The sequence below is a fragment of the Rhamphochromis sp. 'chilingali' genome, assembly GCF_963969265.1.
Source record: "Rhamphochromis sp. 'chilingali' genome assembly, chromosome: 6".
Taxonomy (NCBI): Eukaryota; Metazoa; Chordata; class Actinopteri; order Cichliformes; family Cichlidae; genus Rhamphochromis; species Rhamphochromis sp. 'chilingali'.
In genome coordinates, this window is record NC_137933.1 from 12738197 (window position 1) to 12763747 (window position 25551).

The 25551-nt window shown below is 42.9% G+C and overlaps 1 protein-coding gene across 2 annotated transcripts in view; it reads right to left on the reverse strand.

The window, feature by feature from the left end:
• Positions 1–173: 173 nt before the first annotated feature.
• Positions 174–25551, reverse strand: part of adamts7 (a disintegrin-like and metallopeptidase (reprolysin type) with thrombospondin type 1 motif, 7) — a 99727-nt gene continuing 74349 nt past the window's right edge. For both annotated transcript variants that reach the window (XM_080885438.1, XM_080885437.1), the window contains exons 22-24: positions 25274–25420; positions 24455–24617; positions 174–5236 (exon numbers count right to left, since the gene is read on the reverse strand). In XM_080885438.1, coding sequence (XP_080741564.1) covers positions 5094–5236; positions 24455–24617; positions 25274–25420 — 453 coding nt within the window. In that variant the 3' untranslated portion in view covers positions 174–5093. The remainder of the gene's footprint in view (positions 5237–24454; positions 24618–25273; positions 25421–25551) is intronic.

Below are 25551 nucleotides of genomic sequence, written 5' to 3' on the forward strand. Positions count from 1 at the left end.
AGTAGCGTTTAGCACAGTGTAGCACTATGCATACTTAATGACAAAACACTCACAGACTAATTCAATGAATGCCATTTTCTCCACATTTATTGTATGGGCTAAACTTTAATGGTTCATTAAAGTTAATTATACCACGGTGTAAGTGCTGTGAAAAGATGCTACTTAACAATCTGATTGCTTCAGTGTGAACGTGTTTAATGACTACTACACATGTGGCATTATGTCCATTCAACATAAGTGGTTGATCTTATGATTGGAAACCAACAATTTCATTAAATGTACAGAGATGAATCTTTAAAAATAAAACAAAGTACAGGAATAAATCACTAACAAACTAAAAAACAACAACAAAACAATAAAAAACAACTATGCAACTAAACGTGGCAGGTATGTAAAGTTCTTTACTCATCTAAATTGTCTGTAAATATAAAGGTTGTACATGTCGAAGTACTGGCTTGTTTTTGCCTTCAAAAATAAGAAGAACTACTAATGAGAATAAATGAGCAAAGGTGTGAAAAACAGAACATTTTATCTTAGTGGTAACAGCAAGGCTGATATCAAACATATATTAGTAAAGTCTGAGTTTCATGCAAGTGTAACCTGAGTTCACCTGTGCCTTCCCTGTTATGACATATCAAAATGTTGTAAAAATACTATGTCTGCTCCAAGATAAACAACTACCATTAGCATGCCCAAATACTACCTAAAGTAGGCCAGGCATAATATCCATTACTTTGAGTTGCGATATAAATAACCCTGGTCTCTAGGCCTAATGTTTCAGTGGTGTTAATTGGCCCCAAATGCTTTTATGTCAGTGCTTAGTGGTTTTGTCCCATCCTTTACTGGAATCAGACAGATTAGAGTCCTCATCCATTAGCCTGTTGTTTGGTAAAAAATGAAACATGCTCCCTTCTACACACATCAATAACCACCTGGCAGGTTTACCATCTAGGCTTCATTCGTCATGGTTATATCTTAAATTTATCTTAAATGTCACAGTCCTTGGCTCTTTGTCATGATCCGGGCAAAGACTTTTCCCTATACAAAGTTAGGAGAAAAATCATTACATGTGTAATCCAGCAGCATGCTTCAGAGGTATTTCAATGGCCTATTTCAATGGCCTTTGCAGTTACCAAATTTTGGTAACTGCAAAAGTAATTTACGAGTTCTTTCATTTCCCAAGAAGCTGCTGCTTTGAACCACAAGTGAGTCCAGCATTAATCTCGTTGATAGTCGCACAAAACACCAAAACGTTTACATGTTTACTTGATATCAAGTTGGTAAATCTGCCACTGCATACATGTTAATGCTACAGTACTGTGCAAAATTCTCAAGCAACGCCTCATTTCTTTATATTTTGTTAGGAAAATAGGACGTAGGTGCAGCAAACACATGGAAATACAGTATATAAGGCAAAGCCAGTCTGTACCTGTACTCTTGTACAATTAATACATTTTATATTTGGTATGAGCACCTTTATTCTTCAACTGAACTCTTAGGCAAGCTTCCTTCTCATTTCTTTAAGTAGTCTTCTAAGAATAGTTCTCCAGGCTTCTTGAAGGACATTCAAATCTCTTCCTTTTTTGTTCCATTCTGTCAAAAATCATCCCTCACTACACTAAAACTACACTACAAGAAAATTTAGGTGTTTGGAAGCAAATTTTAAAAGGATGAGGGGTAGATCGAGACATTTGCACAGTGGTGTGCAATAACATTAAAAATGTGTCAAACAGAGCAACAAGCAACTAAAAAGCCAGGGGTACACAATAATCCTCTGTAATTGTAAAGTCATCATACATTCTGATGATGTATGAATCTTTGATAATAACAAATATATAAAAACTTGGCATTCACTGGACAGAATTTTAGGTATTACAATTCTTTTCAGCTACACTACATACATATGTAATTTGGTCTTTTTATTGTGATTTTTGACAAAAGGATATAGATATGTGGTAATTTTTCCCCTTTACTCCTTATCATCACTTGTTTAATAGCTTTACAGAAGCTTGCTTTTTCGTTTTTAATCATTAGATATGTAAGACCATATATGACGGCACTGAACTGAGAAATCTGAGTTACTTTCCAGTTTCTGAAGAAAGTTTTTAATGAATATGTAATTATCATGAATTCTCATAACAGAACATGGCAATAATTAAACACCTAGAAAAGTATAAAATACCACATATTACTGATTCTTCCACTAATTTACCCTTCTGAATCTATTGTATTATGATGTGCTATGTTATCTTAATTTCCCTCCATTCGACCATTATTTTAATCAAGAGTTATTGTTGACATCAAATGATCCAGTACTCAAGAAGTTAAGGCACTGGGCCTGCCAATACCTGACACAATGTTTTTTTTTGGCTATGTGGCCTCAAGCACCAGGTATTGACTGCAGCTTTTCCTTTTGAAATTTACATTTTACTTTGTAACTTTAAAGTCACAAAGTAAAAGTTTGCTTAAACTGTCCCTCGAAGCGATTACAGTATAATAATCACAGCATAAAACCTAAGCTTCACATCTCTGCTCGCTTGTCAAAATTTGGAAGAGTATTTGCTATCTTGGAACCAAAGGTGACCCTATTTGAACAGTAGGAACACTATGTTTGCAGGTAAAGCTAGCTAGCTCGATTAGCGTAGTGTATCCATAGATTGGATAACATATAAACAAAATTCTTCGATTTAGTTTAATAAACTGCAGCAGAGACTTCATGTGGGCAAGTTGCTAATTAAATAAAGCCATGCACCGCCATCTGATTATTTATTTTCCACAAAATTTTCACAATAAAGGCTCGATATCCTTTTGAGACTTTCCAAAATAAAAAAGGAAATAAATACAAATTGCGCTTGCAAATTCTGTCAGTGCAGCAACTGTTTCTCTGTGCTGACAGAGGGAGAGCATTTTTTGGTAAAGGTCATTATAAATAGAATTTCAGAGACTAGCTTTAACTTTTTATTGAAATCATTTTTCATGTTCGCATGTGTAAACATTACTGGGTTGCACACATCTCCTAGCCACAACACAGCCACATTCAACATGTCCAAATCCAGAAGTAGCTCCTTCAGTCTTTTCTGGACAACACTGATCAGTTATGAACGGCTGATCTGAATAAACTGGCAGATGTGTCGAGTTCCTCTGTTATCAGGGTCATGTCTGTGGGCTTTTTATCAAAGGCAGCAACTGCTATAATGAATGGTTTATTGCTTATAAGGAGAGCATTTAATGTTACCAGTCTTTGACATTTTTTTAATCTTGATTTTAAGTGCTTTTCAAAGGTGTTTAGACACATTCTGTTTTCAGTAAACTCTCTTAATCAACTAAATTCATCATGCTTCAGAAGAGAAGTGCCAAAAACACAAGCACAGGTCTTTGGTAAGCCATCTTTTTTCATGACCTTCAGGATTTTCCCACCTATTTGTCTTCTTCCTATCCACAGAAAAACTGAAGGCTAATATGCATTCTCTTGTTTCCATTTAACTGAAAACCACAATCAAATGCAGATTTTGTGATGTAACCAAAACTACCAGTTGCAAGATAAATGCAGAGAGTGGGGGCGTGGTCACTAAACAACGGTGGCCTTCATAAGTCATGATAAATGTTAAAGGTGTAGGATTTGAAAAGAATGAAAATATTTCTGAATTTTTAACAGCCTGCATTGGTAGGAGAGCACATTTATAGCATGTCTAAACCTGAGAGCCAAAACACCCACAAAAAATTAGAAATATAGCTGGTTAAAATAAACTGAAATCACACTTTAAGGGACAGGGCTCTGCAAACAGTCAGTTATTTGTTACTTAGAAAATATGCACCACTTATTTTTTCTTTATGACATCTGTACCACTTCATGCTGTATGTAAAACCACAGTGAGAGCTATATCCTGTCGGTTCTAACGTGTACAGTCTCCGTTGCTGTCCAAAAAATTAAAGCACTGTACCAGCCATAAAGATACAATAAATGAGTGGTTTGTCTATCCGGTTGTTCAGTCTGACGTCACTAGCCGTGTCTGGGTCTAAACTCCGCTGCAGGTCCATATATCAAACGATCACCATGGCATTACTGAGAGTTGAAAAACTGTCTAAAGTCTTTCATCTGTAATAAAATGATCAGCGTTCTGCTCTACCAGGTGTAACAATTGAGTATAACATCCAGGCATCCATGAAAACGGAATTTATGACATTTAACGGAGTTAGAAGTTAGCAGGGAGTTAGCTCGCTAGCTTCTATCTAAATACAATATAGCATGTCCTGACTGCGGGGTTTTGGAAACAAATTAAAACGTACAGCTCTGTTATCACTTCCAACATAAATGAAGACAGAAAACTAAACAGCAGTGACGTTTGTAGGGTTACTGAAGTTTGGCTAGCTGGTATATAATGATGTGCTACGTGACCGCTAGCGACACAGCTATGTTAGCATAATATAAACAAGCTAACTTTTTTTCGACTCGATAAAAGTTAACGTGAGTGTTCTCGGTGGTCAGGAACAAATGTAATCGCATGGCAGGATGCTGTAAAAGGACCAAACTTCAGCCAGGAGAACAACTGAGATAATCCATCCACAATACGAGGTTAGTCATTCATATACTGCTGCATGGGCTGGGCTGTAGTTACATCCTAAGGTTTTAAAAACTGAGCTTAAATAAATGATTAGCGGTAATAAAAGCCGAGGGAGGTCAACAGTGATCACTGACTGTTTTAGGAGCTTTTTGAGATCAAATAGAAGAAAATACATAACATTAAACATGTTAACAACACAAAAGCCATATTAAACGCAGACTACTTTAGACCCGGAAGTAGGATTCGTCGCGTCATCACTGAACAACCGGATATCTAAAAATGCATCATACTGCTGGCTACATTGATTGGATACTCCCATGTCTAATGTAACAAAGAAATGTGCAGCAAACAAATATTTACAATCTCGCTACTTTGCTTGTTCAATTTCATCAGCACAAACATGCAGAGTCCAGGTGTGTGTAAGATTCATAACCAGTCCGTAGTTCAGAAAAAGGGCTCAGATTGTTGACTTTTAATGATGATTAGATTACATCACTCAGTGGTACAATCAGTGTGCTTGTGAGCTGCACCTTAGCTGCGAGGGCTGCTGAAGTGGGAGTGCTGGCTGCAGGATTTACAGCACTGTGCTTGTACGTTGGGGAGGTGGCAACGGCCGAGCCATCGAAGTGTCTGACAGAAACGAAATGTCAGCCGATCGTGGAGACAGACTGTTCCTGTGTAGGTGAGAAGCAAACAGAGGTCACACACGCAAAGGTTAAATACAGACCTCATTCGGGACACACAAAGTCACATTTACTGACAATTCAACAAGCTGATATATAAGTAAGCAAGACCCCCTGAAATGACACATAGAGTGGATACAAAAGGGGATTAATAAAAGGAATCAGTAATTTTAATTTGTTCTTAAGTACAGGAGAAATAGTTTAACCTCGATTCTGAACTCAGAAGTATAAAACACGAACCAGAGCTCTTTGAGAAAGAAATGTGGAGATGAAATCAACTAGCGGCGTCGTGTGATCTCGTAAATGCCTGCTTTTAAGCATCAAAAGCACAATAAGTGTATTAAGGCAACTCTTAACACTAACGTGGGACTTCAAGTAAAAACACAGCTTTATGTCTACTTAGGAAAATTAACTTTTTTTCAGCTCCAGATGTAATTATTGCCTAGCATTAGTCCGTGCTTTCGTAAGCATATTTCTAATATATTTAAAGACTGGGATCACATTTTCCACAAAACAATCGGACTTTGAGGTGTCTGAGATGTAAGCTGATAAATCCTGAAAGAATGTTAAAAAAAAAACATCAGTGTTGTCAATCCAAACTAATGGTCTTTTTATGCTGGAGAAATAGTTGATCAGCGGTACTCATGTGCCCCTTTATTAACACTAATTCTAGTGCTCAGTGTTGCTGTTGCATTGTCTTCATTTGTTTTAGACAAATTAAGAGTTTCCTGTGACTGTGCTAAAGTACCTCTTGCACCAGACCCTTAGATATTCTAGACCCAGTGCATATTGTCAGAAATTCTTATTTCATCCACCAGCAAGGCACCCTTGTACCATTTCCTACATTTTGTTTCTGTCTACTCTCTATATCTATATCCTGTCCAAAAAAGGCTAAAAATGCCCCCAAAATAAAAGACTGGGATTGTTTGTGACTGAATGTGGTTAAGTTGGCAATTATATCCCATTTGCTATGTGATAAAACAGCAGTTAGCTTTGATAGAGAAACTTTCTAAATCTGCTTCCATCTACATATACAGAAATTCATCACACAAAATCCCTCCGCAGTGATGTAGCTGCTGGAGGATGGCAGGTAAATGCGCCTCTGTTTAATGACACTTTCATATAGAAATCTAGCCCGAACACAACGCTAACTAATGCCCCTATCGAGATGCAGACTGACTCAGATTGATTGCAACATTTTGACAATCTGTCTGTGTTTATAAATTAGAAGTTGAGCTCCATTTCATGTGATGACATCTGACGACTTTGTATAAGCAGGAAAAAAAAATAAAGATGGATCTCACACAATGGAGCTGTATTAAGCACAGAGTTAGCATGGAAAGGAAGAACATTGACCAAAAAAAGGAATGTGTTTACCTACTTTAGCCTGTGAAGAAAGCTTTAAAGTGATAAATGGACCAGCATTTGCATAACAGATTTCTACTGCTAGTGTGCACTGAAAGCACTTTTATAATGCAAGTTACACTTGATTGTTGTGCGCACACGGTCATACCAGTGGATGCATGGGTAACATTTTTTAAGAGCATCTGAGGAGCTGGGTTTTTTCTGCCTACCCTCCTTTTTTAAACACCCACCACTGCTGAAAAAATATTAAGGAAGAGAGGGACGAAAAAAGAAAAGCAGAAAGAAAACAGCCCACACACCGCTGCTGAAATCTCCGTTTTGGTGGTTAATATCAACATTTTGGAGCAACAAAGGCAACTATTAATGGCTTAAACAGACAAAAATATTTCAGTGCTGTAGATCCTCCGCCTTTGAGCCCATCCCCTCAATCGAGATGACTACAGAGGGAAAGCAGATGTTAAAGGCAAATGTGAAAGGGGGGAAAATGGTGTTAGATAAAAATCACCATTGCTTACTCAATATATTTTTATATATCGAGGTGGCCTATCAAGATAAAAATGTTACTTTTTCTTAACAACACACTGTACTAGTCTGTACTCTAAATATGGTTATACTATTTAAACATTTTCTCTGCATAATATAAACCTAAACCCACCGCTCGAGGTTCTCAAAACTCCTCTATGTAGAATTTGCAATGTCACTCAGTTCAGTTCACAGCTGCCTCTCAGTGCACAGTATTTCCTGTTTACTGCGCCTCTCTTTCTATTCCTCTTTCTGTAAAGAATAATAAACAACAAAAGAGAAGAGTGGGACTATGGGACTCTTCAGTTATATGTATTTTTTCACGGTCTGTGAATGCAGGCTTTGGTTGGATGACAGTCTGCAGTGGATGTGTCTCTGCATCTGTGAGCTACTATCTATAAACTGTACAGACATAGATATTCTAGAAATATATTTATATTATAAAGCTAGTGACAAATAAAAAGATAAAAATGAAAATAAGAGTTGAATGACCTAAAATATATAGAACTAAAACATTTCACATATAATAAATAAATGGAATAAAAGTTGGTATTTTTTTATTATTATCACTTTATTAAACAGTGAAAGTTAACAACAGTTTTGCATAATGTACATAATGTAGCAAAAGCAACGTTCTGAATCTGTTGGACTTTAAATGACAAACTTTGTTTAAATTAGTTTGGGGTAATTATGTTTTTGACACTTATGGGAGAATTAGAGCCAAGCTGGGAAAAAAGATTATCTTTTAAATTTCATTTGCATATTAATTTCAGTTCTCAGTTTTCATTTATTTAGGGCTTTTTCTGTGCACTTTGTCAAGGACTCACTCTTGTTTAGCTCTGAAAGAGATGCCTGCCAAAAACAACATTATGTGACAAGTGAAAGTGAACCAGAACACTAGTTATGCCTTCAATATTGTCATTTTCTACAGTACTAGTGCAGTTGCAGTTACACTGAGATTGTGTGTGGATATTTTACATTCTCGCAGCCGCCTGACCTCCCACATCTTCTCATTACCAAACACCCGCTGAGTCTGAAGTAAATCTGATGAACGAGCAATTACAGTTCTCTCTGTAACACCACCGATGATGTCGATGTCACAGCACAAGAGATTTTGATGACGATGCCTGATTGCATTGGGCTCCCAGGAACATAAAAAATAGTTTTTATTCAAATGCCATAAAGTTTGAAACACATGAGGGAACCGTTGTCCTACATTGTGATTTCAAATTGAAGACTTTTTTTCCTCTCACGTCAAATGAAGAAACGGAAAATGTTTCTGCTTGGTCTGTGGAGTTCAACGGCAGCTGGAGAATCGTTTCATGTTTTTGTGGCCTCCAAACTCCTCCACTGGTGAATGATATACCATTTCAGTAAAGTATGCATGCTCTCTGAGGGGCATGTGGGCTGCTAGTTTGCAGATGAAATTGAGGAGCGGACCCCACTCCCACGCCCTGCCCCATATATGGCACTTATCTATTATGTACTCCAAGTTTCGGTATTTGGATTTTAATTTTCAGTAAAATATGACAGATATTATGAAACCAAGACAGATACTTTTGCATGCAAAAAGTTATATGAAAACTTCATTAGTATCCTGCATTAACTCTGTGCTTTGGGAATGTTTGTCTGCAGACAGACGCTTAGACTGTATGTAGGTCATGCATCTGCTTGACCTCCCACTATTCTCCCTGTGGCCTTTCCCAGACAACATGCACAGACTGCAGAACTTATGTCACAATGTTGCTGTGCTGGCCTACAAAATCCCTCTGCCCTGCCCTGAAGATACAACAAACAGCAAACAGCACATGTCTACTGAAGCAACAGTCCAGCATTACTTCAAAATGAACTCGAGACTGACAGATCCCCATCCAAAGACCAGCACCCTCTTATTTACCTAACATTATAATTGTTGCTGCCGTCATAGGCAACTCTCGCATTTAAGTTCATTTTATTAGATAGTTAAGGTTAAAACAATAAGTAGGTGAAATAATAAATAAATAGTAATTCATGTTTTGTTGATTAGATTTATATGTTTAAATGTGTTATTTGTGCTAACTGTGCAATTAGGATGGAACCTTTTCTATAGTTCCGTCTGTTGTTGCAAAGAGGGCTTTTTTTGGCTGTCACACTCAGCAAGCTAATTAAGAGAAGAGCCGCGAGGTTTGCACGTCTACAGAAAGTTATAAGAGAGTGCTTTTTTGGAACTCCCCACGATGTAAAGATGAAAGTTTATTCCCTTTGAGTAGGGCTGAACGATTATGGAAAATAATCTAATTGCGATTTTTTGCCCCAATATTGCGATGCGATATGCGATTATTTTTTAAGGTCTTTGTCTTCTGTATTATTAAACAAAGACAAGCAATACATCATATAGTATGGCCAATACTATATTACATTAATTTTAAACTGTTCTTTCCTGGAAGACAGACCTCTGTTATGATGACATGAGGTGATGCATGAATTGATGACTGACATTTTTATTTAACTTCTTCAATCACAACAGTATATTTGAACATACACAATAGTTTATTTTTAGCTTACAAACATCTGAGCATAAAGTGCTGACAAGGAACCCTGGTGTAAACATTAAAATGAAAGTCAGTACAATGTGCAGATTGCAGAAATATACATAAAAAAAAATCAGTGGCTTTACCACACTCAGTTTTTCGACATCTGTGAACTACTAGACAGTCATTCAATTAAAAAATAATATTAAATAAATAAAACTAATAAATAAAAAATACACACATCTTACTGATCTCTGCAGTCAGTAACATTACACATAAAGTGCAAACATAATAGCAATTGTATAAACACACACACAAACACGCCTTTAAAGTTTAAAGGCGTGAAATTGGACGGTCTAGCCTTCTGATTAGCGTCACCGCTGTCTCGGTGGAGTTTAATAAACTCGGCCGTCTGCTTCTTGCTATCTAAAATATAACCAGACACTGGTGTAAATTCTCGACTGTCTCATACTTCTGTTTAATAAGTTTTCTGTTTGACGTTTAGTCAGCTGTGTGAAAACCAAGGAGGAACCCACCCGGGGGATTAATAAAGTTTTATTTTATCTAATCTAATAACTTTAATCTCAGCCAAACCGATTTACTCACGAACAAACAAAACACTGAAAAAAGCCCAACAATAACATTTTTAGGTTGTCTAAGTGACTTATATATTACGTTTAACCCGAGCAGCGAAACTCCGCGGTGATCTGAAAATGATGTGCCGGGAGTTGTGCCGTTCTCGGCCGCATCAGTAACCCTCGAGCTCCCGGCTAGCTGTCGAGCTGGTGGGTAGCAGACGCCTCTGAAAACGTCGAAGCACTTTTGCAAATATGGGATATCTTGATAAACCGAGCAGATATTTGATGTTTACACAACTACTTTCTCGCCTGAAAATATGTTAAAAGTTTATTTTGTGACCCTGAAAGATTAGTATGAGTAATTTTAAAACTCAGTAGTGGCCGCCATTGCTGGAAACTGGAGTTTGGCTGGGCCGCGCTATGAATTCTGGGATATGGTAGTAATTTGGACAGCCTTCGGCGCGTCGCTGTGACGTAATCGGTCTACAAATGCGGCCTCAGGAGGATGCAGCCCATGAATTTGGACATGTCCAGAGTATAATCGCAGCCTTTGCGGTTAGAAAATTGCACTTGATCATGTCGCGATATTATCGCAAATGCGATATATCGTTCAGCCCTACCTTTGAGTGAGGCCAATGAGATAAATGTTTTATTTTGTTTATTATCGTTGTATGTAAATACGCGAGTGTTGCGTGATATTCCAGTGCAATTACCGCAGTTTGAGGTGTAATGTGTACTTTATTGATCATTTTATTGGAATGTCTCATCAGCTATAACACTTAAGGACTTTATTAAGAATATTCATTTAAGTTTGTATTTCTTTTAGTTCTGATGGCATTCTATCGGCTGTGGTGGACATCATTACATGTTAAGGCATGTCGCAGAATCCTCCTGTCCAAAATAAATGTCAGGTTAAACGCAAAGAACAAGTTGAGCTTTAATAAGACTCGAGGGGAGTAACAATAATAGCTAATCTCTCTGAAAGAAGTGGTGTGCCATTTAAACAGACAAACAAAACCACAAGAAATATAACCTGCAGGCTGTCAATACTTAATGAAAACAAAGCGGCAATTAATGTTTATGCTTACAAAAAGTAAATGAAAGAAAAATCTCCAGGTTTAAGTGTAAATTATGATCCTACTTCAGGCTACACTCATACCTTGAAGTAGGCCTTATATCTTGGGTTGCTTTGAAGTTGTGATCGTGCAAAGCACAAATGCAATTCACTTATGACAACATGACAATAAATAAATAAATAAAGTCAAGATGAGAGAAGTGTCTTAAAAAATTGGCAAAACTGTGTCACTGACTCCGTGCTAGATCTAGATTTCACAGAAAAATATCTATTTCTAGCACATCATCAATCTGCTGCCACTTTTATCAACAAGAGCACAGTGAACCCTGAGAGGCTGACAGAAGAATGTTTGAAATTAAAATGTAAATAAGCTGTTTAATAACCAGCAGATTACCCGTAAAAGTACACTATAGATGGCATATATGGAACTTAAATAAATAAATAAATGGGAAAAAAAAGTACATGTGTAAGTTTTTGATGCATCACATACAGGTTTCTAATGTTCTGCTTACAGGTAATGTTCATTTTAATGCTATACTGTGGAGGTAAACACAGACGACACGAGAGCTCTCGATAAACACTGCTCGTTTATTACTCATCACCACAGAACTGAACACTTTCCCTCCAAAACACAGCAACAACACTTCCTGAGAACTGGGTGTGAGTGGAGCCCTCCAGTGGTCCACCACACATGCCCCCCCCGAACACCCAGTAGGGTCATCCCCTAGTCCAGAACCCTTGCTTTAATTAAACGTCCAGAACGGCTGAACCGGGGAGGTGGAGAGCTGGCGGAGGGGAAACGAGCCTGAGGGCCAGGCTGGCACGGGCGGTTAGGAAAAACTGAAGGTAGCTCGGGCCCCGCCAGGTGGGGGGCGCTCCCAGAGGAAGAAGCAGGGTTGTCCAGTCCAGTGGAAGGCGGGCGGCCACGGCGGGGGGCCTGAGCCGGCACCACCTGGTCATCCAGAAGCACATGTGCTGGTTTAAGTCTGTCAATAGAAACAGCCTCCTGCCGACCCCCAAAATCCAAAAGGAAATGCTTCCGGCCCGGTTGAATAACCCGAAAGGGGCCGTCATACAGTGGACGCAGCTGAGGCCTATGAGCGTCATGCCTGACAAAAACAAACTGCGAAGAGTCCAACGACCTCGGAACAAAGGTGTCAGGCACACAATGGTGCACTGGGCCAGGAAGAGAAAACGAGTCTCTTGGGGGACGGAGAGATAGCACGGAGGGAGCGAAGCACGGGGGTGGGCTCTCAGGCAAGAATTCCCCGGGGACCCGGAGGGGCTGACCAAGGACAAGTTCAGCCGGGGAAACCCCAAGGTCTTCTTTAACCGCGCAGCGCAACCCCAGTAAAACCCATGGAAGGCGGTCAACCCAGTTGCCATCTGTGAGAGAAGCGCGGAACGCGGCCTTAAGCGACCGGTGGAAACGTTCGCACATCCCGTTGGCCTGCGGGTGGTACGCAGTGGTGCGGTGGACCTTGACCCCCAGGCCGTCAGCCATGGCAGACCAAAGCTCGGAAACGAACTGGGGGCCCCTGTCTGAGGTAATGTCGGCGGGGCGACCGAAACGCGAAACCCACGTTGACAAAAATGCCCTGGCCACTGCTGCTGCTGTAGTGGACGCCAGAGGCACTGCCTCAGGCCAGCGGGTTGTGCGGTCCACTACAGTCAAAAGGTGCGTGAAACCTTGTGACTGCGGCAGAGGACCAACCAGATCCACATGCACATGATCAAAATGCCTCCCTGGAACGCGGAAGGATTCGAGGGGCGCCTGTGTGTGCCTATGGATCTTAGCGTGTTGGCATGGGATGCACGCGGCTGCCCAGTCTTTCACCGATTTACGAAGGCCCGGCCAAACGAACCTAGAGCTGACCAGCTTGACCAAGGCCCGGACGCCTGGATGAGAGAGGGCGTGTACGGAGTCGAAAACGCGACGACGCCACAAAAGGGGAACTACAGGGCGTGGACGACTGGTGGAAACATCGCAAAGCAGGCTAGGCCCGCCGTTCCACAAGGGTCTGTCCTCCAGTACAAGGCCCGTTTGCGCAGACCGAAGGGCAAGGACGTCCGGGTCGGCCTGTTGGTCAGCGGCCATAGCCTCAAAGTCTATGCCAACATAAACAGGAGAAACCAGCACGCGGGATAGACAGTCAGCCACGCAGTTGGACTTACCAGCCACGTGCTGAATGTCCGTTGTGAACTCGGAAATGGCTGCCAACTGGCGCTGCTGGCGCCTGCTCCACGGATCAGAGACCTTGGACATCGCGAATGTCAAAGGTTTATGATCGACGTACGCGGTGAAGCTCCGACCCTCGAGAAAAAAACGAAAATGCCGTGTGGCGAGGTGTAGGGCCAGCAACTCCCTGTCAAAAATGCTATATTTGCGCTCACTGTCTCTAAGCATGCGACTAAAAAAAGCGAGCGGTTGCCAGACACCGGAGACCCGCTGTTCTAACACTGCGCCCACTGCCACGTCCGACGCGTCGGAGGTCAACGCAATCTCCGCCGACGGAAACGGGTGGGCCAGCAGGGCAGCGTTTGCCAGCGCGGTCTTGGCCCCAGAAAATGCCTGGATGCGTTCAGGGAGCCAATCAATCGGGTCCTTAGCTGTTTTACCCTTCAAGGCAGCATAGAGAGGCTGCAGCAGGTGCGCAGCTCTGGGGAGAAAGCGGTTGTAGAAATTGACCATCCCCAAGAACTCCTGCAGCGCTTTAACGGACGCAGGACACGGAAAAGCCGAAACGGCCCGGACCTTGTCTGGCAACGGAACCACACCGTCAGCGGAAATGCGGTGGCCCAAGAAATCCAGAACCGGCAAGCCGAACTGGCACTTGGAGGGGTTGACGATCAGGCCGTGTGCCGCCAAGCGCTGGAAAACCTGATGCAGATGGGACGCATGCTGACTCTCAGAGCAGCTGGGCACCAATATATCGTCAAGGTACACGAAGACGAAAGGCAGCCCGCGCAAAACGGAGTCCATCAACCGCTGAAAAGTCTGGGCGGCGCCTTTCAGGCCGAACGGCATGCGCAAAAATTCAAACAGGCCGAAAGGGGTAATAACGGCAGTTTTGGGGACGTCTTCGGCGCGCACGGGAACCTGGTGATACCCCCGCACCAAGTCAATTTTAGAAAAAATCGAGGTGCCGGCGAGGTGGGCGGAAAAATCCTGGATGTGGGGAATGGGGTAACGGTCATTCTCCGTGACATTATTCAAACGGCGAAAATCCCCACACGGCCGCCACCGACCGTCTGACTTGGGCACCATGTGTAGCGGAGAAGCCCAGGCACTATTCGAGCGCTGCACTATGCCGAGGCGCTCCATTGCGGCAAACTCTTCCCGAGCGACGGAGAGTTTCGCGGGGTCGAGGCGGCGCGCGCGTGCGAACACCGGGGGACCGACCGTCGGAATATAATGTTCAACCCCGTGCTTCGTTGCCGTGTTCGAGAAATTAGGAACAGTCAGTGAAGGGAACTCCAAGAGCAAACGCTGAAAAACATTCCCTGAAGTCACTAAATTAGCCCGATTCAGGGGCTCGATGGCGCGAGTGAAACAGGGCATTGAAGAAAAAGACAGTGCATCGATTAAGCGTCTGTTAGCAACATCGACCAGCAGTCCGTGGGCACAAAGAAAATCAGCGCCCAAAATAGGTACAGAGCTAGCGGCAACAACAAAGGTCCATTGGAAATCCCGACCATGAAAACAAACAGTCACGAACCTTTCCCCGAACGTTGCGATGGGAGAGCCATTAGCCGCAATAAGCTGCGGTCCGCAGCCTGCTGCTAAACTGTCGGCTCCGGACGGGGGAAGGAGGCTCTTCTGGGAGCCAGAGTCGACCAGGAAACGTCTCCCAGAGCGCGAGTCATCTATGAAGAGCAGTTTTTCTTTGTCGCGGCCGCTACAGCGCGTTGGCGGGGTCCATGTCCCAGGGTCGAAAAAGCGCAAGGCTGCAGGCAGCGGCGCGCTCCGGCGCCAAAACGCTGATGGTAGAAACAGAGGTCCCGTCCGTGGTGTCGCTGTGCCGCGATCTTTGCCGTCAGCGAAGGATCGGGTACGTCGTGGCAGGTCAGCGGGGAAGTGGAAGGCGCCGCCGGCGAGGCTGGAACTAGGTCGTGATCGTGGAAAGTGCGGGTAGCCAGGAGAATACGATCCGCGTCCTCAGCCAGGGAGCAATAATCCTTCGTGCCCAGAAGCGGAGAGTTGGCGAGGCCGGCTCTCACGGCCGCCGGCAGCTGTCGGAGGAAGATGTGGGCGAAGAGGAATCCCCAGTCATCCGGTCCGAGAAGGGATAGCATGTGCTCCATCAGTTCGAGAGCCGTACCGCCACCCAGGCCTGAGAGGGAGAGGAGCTTCTCGGCTCGCTCTGCGTCGGTGAGGGCATAGCGCCGAAGAAGCAGCTCCTTAAGGGCGGCGTACTTCCCTCGGGTGGGTGGGTCTCGGAGGAGAGTCAATGCACGACGGGTGGCTAGCGGGTCGAGAGAAGCCACCACATGGTGATATTTCATGTCGTCAGCCGAGATGCCACGAAGGGCGAACTGAGCCTCCACATGCACGAACCACGACGGGGGATCGTGAAGCCAAAAGTCCGGCAGCTCGAGCGCCACAGCAAACGTAGCTGCAGCCGGAGGCAGAGAGCTGGCGGCTGCTGATGCATCCAGAGCGGAGTCGGCGCCACCATCGGACTGCAGCATGTTCGAGTCAGGGGTCACCAATGTGGAGGTAAACACAGACGACACGAGAGCTCTCGATAAACACTGCTCGTTTATTACTCATCACCACAGAACTGAACACTTTCCCTCCAAAACACAGCAACAACACTTCCTGAGAACTGGGTGTGAGTGGAGCCCTCCAGTGGTCCACCACAATACGTCTGTTTTGTGAGGGCATATCCTCGAGGATTTTTTAAGCTACTTCTGACAGTACTTGATGAGCTCATACAATCTGGTTGACCTCACCAAAATTAGACTTGAGATGTATAGCGAGTTCAGTAACAAAAACCTGACATATTCAATAAAAGAAAAAAACAGTAAAAAAAAGTAAAATTTGATTATTGACGTCCAAGGAAAACATCCATATTAATTCTGCAGTCAGAGTTCATGATCAGGACTTCAGAGCCTCTGCTGTGGTTAAGGTTGTGTGTGTGTGTGTGTGTGTGGGGGGGGGGGGGGGGGGGGGGGGGTGTACGGTAGACTGAGCTCTTAAAAAGAGCATAATTAACAAATCCAAAGGGAGAAAATGCCACGCTGATTTTGTCCCAACGAATGCATCCCTGCTTCTAAAACACGTGTAATGTCCATGTGAAGGATGACCTCGCATCAATTTCATCTCATCTTGGTGAGAAGCACCCACTGCTTCCTAGTAGGATATTAATGACACACAGCCTCGGTAAATTGTCTGGCATACAGGACTCAAAATATATCTTGGTTTCACGCAGCTCCACACATGTTTTTACACGTTTTTATGTCACAGCACAGCGCATTCACAGTGAAAGTCAAAGGGTTTTTTTTCTTCTTCATCTTCCACTCCACGTCTCATCGGATTTTAATTAGAGAAGCTTTTGGAAATCATGAACTGAAATCAATCATGAAAAAAAAAAAAGGGTTTGATTTTTTGGTTTGATTAGACCGTCTGTTAAAATATCACAGTGATAAATTGACATGAATCCAGATTTCGTAAAATTTCAGATGGCTTGTTGTCTAATTCATATCTGAAAAGGTTCCCGCGCTTCCCCATCACTGACCACGCGAACGCACACCACACCTTTGAATTTGTGGCTGGAATTTAATGATCGTAAATCTTATCTTAAGAGATAAAATATATAGATCACTGAAACGCGTCTCCTCCATCGCTTTACATTTCTGTCACGCCTGGTCCCCTGTTAGCAAGAAATGTTTATGATCTATGTCCAGTTTATATTTGTGATCACTCTCGCTTTGCTGCAGCGACTGAATGGCACTGAATTAATACCCGTCTCTAAGCTCTGATGTGGAGTGATACTTCAAGTGATTAGACAGGAGAACTGCTTTATGTCACAAGAAATGGGCTCATTTGAACAGATGCAAAAACAGTGGTGCAAGGTCAGACTTAAATCCATTAAAATCTATTATACTGCACACTCCGAATATTTTTTTTGTTCATCATCTTCAGTATTTCCTTCAATATCATCTGTTTAAAAAGGTCATGACTGAAGCTTTGCTGCTTTTATGTTTCCTTGGTGATCCTAATAATTGTTTACAATAACATCCTTTAATGTCATATTTAAAAAAATATCATAAGTCAACATTTAAAGTGTAGTATCATTAGGTTTTCTCCACTTCATGTTAGCTAGCACACAATGAGTCACTGGTTTTAGTTTGATATGCTATAATTACACCCTGATAACGACTGTGTTTAGTCTGTTCCTTCCCATTCCATGCAAGGCCACCTGGGTTGGCTGGAAGACTGTTTACTGTCTCAGCTGAACTCTGGACACGTACACACATACATATACACTGATATGCACACACTCATCCCCACTACCTTTCCAAACGCCTTCGATGCTTATTCCCTTCCGATGCTGCATCCTTTACCCACCCCTGTTGCTTGTCATGTGTTTCTTTGGTGTATTAAGAGTTTTTTCATGTGCTTTGTGCAGAGGTGTTTTTTTCTGTTCTCAAACTGATCTCCCTGCTGGAGCTCAGTCTGGGGGGAGTTATTTTTTTCTCCTTATCTTTCCTCGTGTGGTGCATTTTCCATTGTTGTACCTCTCTGACCTGTCTTCCCCATGTGATGTTTTGTGTAATGTATGTATGGTCGGAGGGTAAGATGGCGCCGCCATTGCGTGCAATAGGTCGGCAGCCTTATGAAATTTCCCCTTGTGGGACTAATAAAGGTATATCAATCAATCATGTGCGCTAGGAGCTGAGATGTTCCTGCTCTGTACTCCAACACCCTGACAGGGCATTAATCAGCTCAAACAGGCTTTATTGACAACAGGGAGGAAAAAATAACCTTTGCCACCATCTGATTACCTTATTCCAATGAAAATCCACAAACACATTATTGACTGTAACTGAGGGTGAAACACAAAGCTAACATGGCCAAATATTTGCTGCCACGTTACACAAGCCTCAAATATTTATCATTACACTTTTACTCCTCTGTGCTCTCAAAATGTCAGCAAAGATGGCATTCAGACTCCAACAGGCTGCCCTCTGAAGAACACTGTGATTTCATTTCTGATATATACAGCAGAAATGCCAAAGAACTGCTGTGGCCCAGATCAAAACAACTGAAAGTAAACGTGCAACGGGTGATTGTTTAATGACAGAAGACACGCATGTAAACAGGAGATGTAGTAGTGATGGACAGTCTTTGGAGGTTAGTGCCTTTTATAAAAGCGTGTTCTACACTAAACACCTTCAGCGCTACTGTTATAGCATAACCAGGTGTGAGTGGGCATGCTTCACCTCACAGGTACACACTGAATAGTTGGGAGTGAGAGAACCACTTATGTTATAAAACGGCTGCTATACCTCACTCTGTGTAGGTGACCTTCGTCTACAATCACCTACAGTAATGAGAGGCTATTGTAGAGCCAGAATGTACTTAATAAAAAAGATCGAAAGTGAAAACTTTGATCCAACAAGAATGAGTAAAAAAAAAAAAAAGATGATGCACAGCCAGCAATTCTCCAGTTTTGAATGGAAGCTTTGAATGTAAATATCTCCTTCTTGGCTTCGTTTGAAAAGGAAGTTTCAGTTCATCTTGTGCGTGCCCGGTTAACAAAGAAGGCCTTTCAGGCTAACGTACTCAGTCTTTCCACTTATTTTGTGATGTGGCACCATTAAAGAAACGCTGATAGATCCTCTGTTGCAACGGTTTTTTGTAGATTTGCTTCGATATCACCTTGTATATCGAATGTAGCATCATGATGCTAACGGAGTCGTGGCTAACATCGCTAACTCCGGACACAAGCGTGACACTACCGGGATTCCAGCTGCTGCGAGCGGACAGGACCAGAGACAGCGGTAAGAGGAAAGGAGGGGGACTGGCAGTTTTTGTGAACGACAGATGGTGTAACCCTGGGCACATCACTGTAAAAGAGCAACTCTGCAGCAGAGACATTGAGCTGTTAGCCGTTAGCATGCATCCGTACTACCTGCCCCGGGAGTTCTCGCATGTTATCGCGATAACAGCGTATGTCCCCCCCTCGGCCAACGTGGATGCAGCCTGTGACTCTCTCCACTCTGTGGTCAGCAGACTGCAAACACAATCACCGAGAGCCCTTCTCATAATATCAGGGGACTTCAATCATGCCTCACTGGACTCCACACTGCCCACCTTCACCCAGTATGTGACCTGCCCAACCAGAGTCAATAAAACACTGGACTTACTGTATGCCAATGCAGAAGAGGCATACAGTTCATCACCTCTCCCTCCCCTGGGCAGATCTGATCACAACCTGGTGCACCTTGTCCCTGTGTATGAGCCCTTAGTGCGCAGGGAGCCACCAGCCACCCGCACAGTACAGAGATGGTCAGAGGAGAGCGAGGAGGCTCTTAAGGATTGTTTTGAGTCGACTGTGTGGGAGGTGATTTGTGATGACCACGGTGAGGACATCGACAGCCTTACTACATGCATTACTGACTATATAAACTTCTGTGTGGATAACACTGTACCTACCAGGACTGTACGGTGTTTCTCCAACAACAAACCTTGGATTACCCCAGAAATTAAAACCGTCCTCAAGCAGAAGAGGAGGGCCTTCAAATCCAGAGACAAAGAGGAGTTGAAAAGGGTGCAGAGAGAGCTGAGGGGACTGATAAGGAATGGGAAGGAGAGCTACAGGCAGAAGATGGAGAACCAGCTTCAACAAAACAACGTTGGTGAAGTCTGGAGAGGCCTCAGAACCATCTCGGGCCACAAACAGCAGAACTCTCTGCCTGGGAGGGATGTGAGATGGGCAAATGAACTGAATCATTTCTTCAACAGATTTGACTCAGCCATGAGGCAGTCTGCAACATCGGCTGCAGACTCACCCACCCCCACTGCTGCTGTTCCACCTCAGACACTTCACACCTCCTCTATTCACCCTGCTCACTTCCCCCCCACCCCCAACAACAGCATCCAATACACACTCAACACAAGGCTCCAGCCTGTCTCTCTCAACCACCCAGGTTAGGAGGGAACTGAGGAGGATTAATGGCAAGAAGGCAGCGGGTCCAGATGGCATCAGCTCGAGGGTCGTCAGGTCCTGCGCGGACCAACTGTGTGGGGTGATGGAGCACCTCTTCAACCTGAGCCTGAGGTTGGGAAGAGTCCCACAGCTCTGGAAAACCTCCTGTGTTGTACCAGTGCCAAAGACTTCACGCCCCAAGGACCTCAACAGCTACAGGCCGGTGGCTCTGACATCCCACCTGATGAAGACCCTGGAGCGGTTGGTCCTGGCTCAGCTTCGGCGCCTAATAAGCTCATCACTGGACCCACTTCAGTTTGCCTACCAGCCTGGCATTGGAGCGGATGATGCCGTCATTCACCTCCTACATCGTTCCCTCGCTCACCTGGAGACCGCTGGAAGCACTGTGAGAATCATGTTCTTTGATTTCTCCAGTGCCTTCAACACCATTCTTCCCTTGGTTCTAAAGGACAAGCTGGTGAACTCTGGAGTGGACCATCACCTCACTACCTGGATCCTGGACTTGAGGTAGTCCAGGATCCAGGTAGTGAGGTGATGGTCCACTCCAGTGAGGAGTGAGGTGAGGTGACTGACCACAGTATGTGAGGACTCAGGGCTGTGTGTCGGACAGGGTCGTCTGCAGTACGGGGGCCCCACAGGGAACGGTTCTGGCTCCGTTCCTCTTCACCATCTACACTGCAGACTTCTCCCACAATTCCACCCAGTGCTTCCTGCAGAAGTTCTCTGATGACTCTGCAATAGTCGGCCTCATCACTGATGGGGACGACAAGGAGTACAGAGGTCTGACCCAAGACTTTGTGGACTGGTGCCAGCTGAACTACCTCCAGATCAACTCCAGTAAAACCAAGGAACTGGTGGTAGACTTCCGCAGGCACAAGCATTCTCCACTGCAACCACTGAACATCCAAGGTATGGACATTGAGGCTGTGGACAGCTACAGGTACCTTGGTGTTCATCTGAACAATAAACTGGACTGGACTCATAACTCAGACGCCCTCTACAGGAAAGGGCAGAGCAGGCTGTACCTGCTGCGGAGACTCAGGTCGTTTGGAGTGGAGGGCCCACTCCTGAAGACCTTCTATGACTCTGTTGTGGCTTCTGCTATCTTTTATGGTGTGGTCTGCTGGGGCGGCAGCATCTCTGCTGGGGACAGGAAGAGACTGAACAGGGTGATCCGAAGGGCCAGCTCTGTTCTAGGATGCCCTCTGGACCCAGTGGAGGTGGTGAGTGACAGGAGAACGGCGGCTAAGCTGTCATCCCTGATGGACAACATCTCCCACCCCATGCAGCAGACTGTGACAGCACTGAGCAGCTCCTTCAGTGGGAGACTGCGGCACCCACGGTGTGGGACGGAGAGATTTCGCAGGTCTTTCCTCCCCACTGCTGTCAGACTCCATAATAAAGACTTTAACTGATCAAGCACACACATCCATACATATGCAATAATACTAAGTGCAATAATCCTTTCTGTCATCGTTGTATTTTTACTCAGTTGTATATAGTATTTGTATTTGTATTCTATTTTTATCTTATTGTATATTTATTTTATTTTATTCTACTGTGTATAGTATTTTATTTTATTCTATTCTGTACAGCTGTGTACTGTATTTATTCTTGTTGTATTCTAGTTTTTGCCTCATAACTTTTGCACTGTCCACTTCCTGCTGTGACAAAACAAATTTCCCACGTGTGGGACTAATAAAGGTTATCTTATCTTATCTTATCTTATCTTATTTTGTACTATAAATAACAATTGTAATTGAATTTTATTATTATTTTCATCACTATTTTGATGGCACAATACAGGTGGGAAATTGAGCCAGCTATCTAGCCACGCAAGGCTCAACTGCGAGAAACAGACATCACATAAAACTAAGTCACCCACATCACTGGGTTTGTTTTCTTTTAACCCCTTATGCATTTTGTTCCGCCTTAATGTCACTGGAGATTATGTCGGAATTACAATCTTAACTCATGCTGAAGCTCCACGTAATTGCCATTTTAACCAGTACCCTCACACCCAGAAGAAGAAGCAGTGGTGGATGCTAGATTTGAATTTCATGTAAATTACACATTATTTCTGTCTGATCACGTGTTGCATATGAGTTTGTTCTGTCACAATACATGACGCAGACCTACATTTTGCCATTTGGCGTGCAACTACTGTAAAAAAGCTGATTGGTTCAGCTGGAACAAGAGAATCGTTGCTTTGGAGCGCTTTTAAAAAAAATCATAATATGACATTTTGAGTAATTTAACATGTTTAGAACCAATTATTTGCTATCAAACACAAAAGGAAACACACCAAAAAACAACCCACATCTGCTTCTTAATCAGTTTCCTCTACTTATTTAAAATATCAGATTAGCTCGGGACTGGAGCCGATCACACAAAGATATTTAATGGCTGCAGGACATTGGCAGTGTGTTTTGATCATTCTTAGTTAATATTTCTTTTGTTCATCATCTTCAGTATTTCCTTCAATATCATCTGTTTAAAAAGGTCATGACTGAAGCTTTGTTGCTTTTATGTTTCCTTAGTGATCCTAATCATTGTTTACAATAACATCCTTTAATGTCATATTTAAAAAAATATCATAAGTCAACATTTAAAGTGTAGTATCATTAGGTTTTCTCCACTTCATGTTAGCTAGCACACAATGAGTCACTGGTTTTAGTTTGATATGCTGTAATCACGTGCACTACTCAATAAACCAGTACTATGCTAATAAAAAAAAGGAGCTGAGATTTGATGTTCCTGCTCTGTACTCCAGCACCCTGACAGGGCATTAATCAGCTCAAACAGGCTTAAAATTGAATTAACACTGACATATAATATTTAGGGAAGGTTTAAAAAAAAAATCCTGTCTTAGTGAGAACAACTACACTTGCTGGCAGCAGCAAAATATAAATCTGTTAATCCTCACAATCTTTTTAATTTAATCTTTTTAATTGAACCGTCTGCAACAGGCGCGCAACAGTCTTTAAGTGCTCTTTGTAATCATTGATTATCACAATAATTCTGTTAGTGTGTTACATAAATAGAGGATTAGCTGGATAATCATTATAATAAACATAAACACACATTATGCAACACTTAATTCCAAAATAGTTGGGGCACCGTGTAAAATGTAAATGGCAACAAATGGATGATTTGGAAACCTCCTGAGAGCAAATTTTAATCACAATCGAAAACATGGTTAAAGTGAGACATTTTACTATTTCATACATAATTTCAGCTCATTTTGAATTTGGCAGTAATATATCCCAACAGGGTTCACTGTGGCATCCATAAATGCAGGTTAAACCTTTATTGTGCAGACAAGCAGCCAAAGGTGAACACAATCCAGAAATGCTGTCGTCTTCTCTAGAAAACCATTCTGTCATTAGTTATTTTTATGTTTTTACACTTTTTTAAATTCTGAAAACATGGATGGAAAGAGACCATCTGGCTTGTTCTCAGGCAACAGTCCCTATGACATTTGCAGTTTACAAAAGGGCCATCAGTGCTAAAAGGTATATAACGGCTTTAGAGGAAAATATCCTCCATAATGTCTTTTTCCAGGGAAGGCTGTGTGCGTTTAAGCTTGACAAAGCTAAACAAAAGTGCCTGCTGCAGCTATCGTGGCACGGCTTGGCAGCAGAAGACTCCAGATTCGGAGCATCATGATACAAATAATACGACAAAGAAGACACGGGACTGTTTAGCAGCAAGAATCCTCTATCAAACAAGAGTGGACCAACATTCATCTCCAAAACTCCAGCAGCTGGTCTCCACAGCTCCCAGATGTTTACCGACTGAGGGGAGATGCTTAAAATGGCACATCTTCTTAATTTAAACACTGACTGTTTTATATGTTGTACTGTGGACAACATATAAGATTCGGCTTTTATTTACATTTTTTACAGCGTCCCAACTTTTGTGGAATTGGGGAAATATTTAACCAAATAACCATATTTTTTCCTTTCGAACGTACTCACCAGGCTGTACGCTCTCACACTCTTGCGTGTTACACTTTCGGGTGCTCTCAGGCGGTGGCTCGTGGTGACATTGAGCTTGATCAACTTCTCCATCTGTCTCAGCCCTGGTGTCAACACATTTAATAAGTCGATGCTGCACTCCAACTCCGCAAGAAGTTGAACACTGCAAGAAGAGAGGGAAACAATTTTAACGTGTTTTAAAGGCAAGTAAAACAACGTTTATCTTGTACAATAATATCAGTGTTCCCCAAACTCTTCTCCGAGTTTATGATTGACAATTAAGGGCCACATTTCAACTGACACCAGTTAGACTATTACAAGACGTGCAGAACTGCTTCAGCTGTCAGTTAGGAGGATAGTATATTTTTGACATTCTCAATCTAAAAGGTGAATCTGAGAGGCTACACTGCCTCAGCGCTCCTGATTGGCCCCGATTGACTGATTCTGACCTTACTGATTCTCCCTAAACTCTACTCAAACACTTGTGCTCATGTGGGTGTCTCATGAAATCCCCTGAAAGATTCTGGTCGTGTGACCAGGTTACATTGGCAATACACCGTGAATAGTCTGCAATGAACTCTTTTATAGGATTGCAATTTTTGTTTAAGGATTTCTACTTCAGGAAAAAAAACAAAAAAACGCTGTATGAAATGAAGTATGAAATATCCATGATAGCAGGATGGACATCAAATTATTTTGTAGCCTTCTATGCAAGGTAATCATGATCCTTTCGTACCTCAAGCAATAATGCTTCATCAACGACAGGGATGTTCTCGTGATTTTGGTTTTTAAATGCAATCAACAATGCCTTCGTAGTACCTGTCCCCATGATCCGGTAAGCCACTGAGCACAAGGATGGCTATTACATGACTGGATGGTGCTGGGCTCGTGGTCTCTGTCGCATTGATCCTCCTCTGGACAGGTGACGATACGCTGCTGCTGACCTCCTCCGCACACCTCAGAGCACTGAACAACCCAGAGCACAACAGCAAACACATGGAGGCTGTAAATCTCAGTGTTTAGGTTGACTGATTGATTCTGTGGATTTCAGACATTAAACAAATCCAAGGGGATGTTGAAAAATCCACAAAACACAG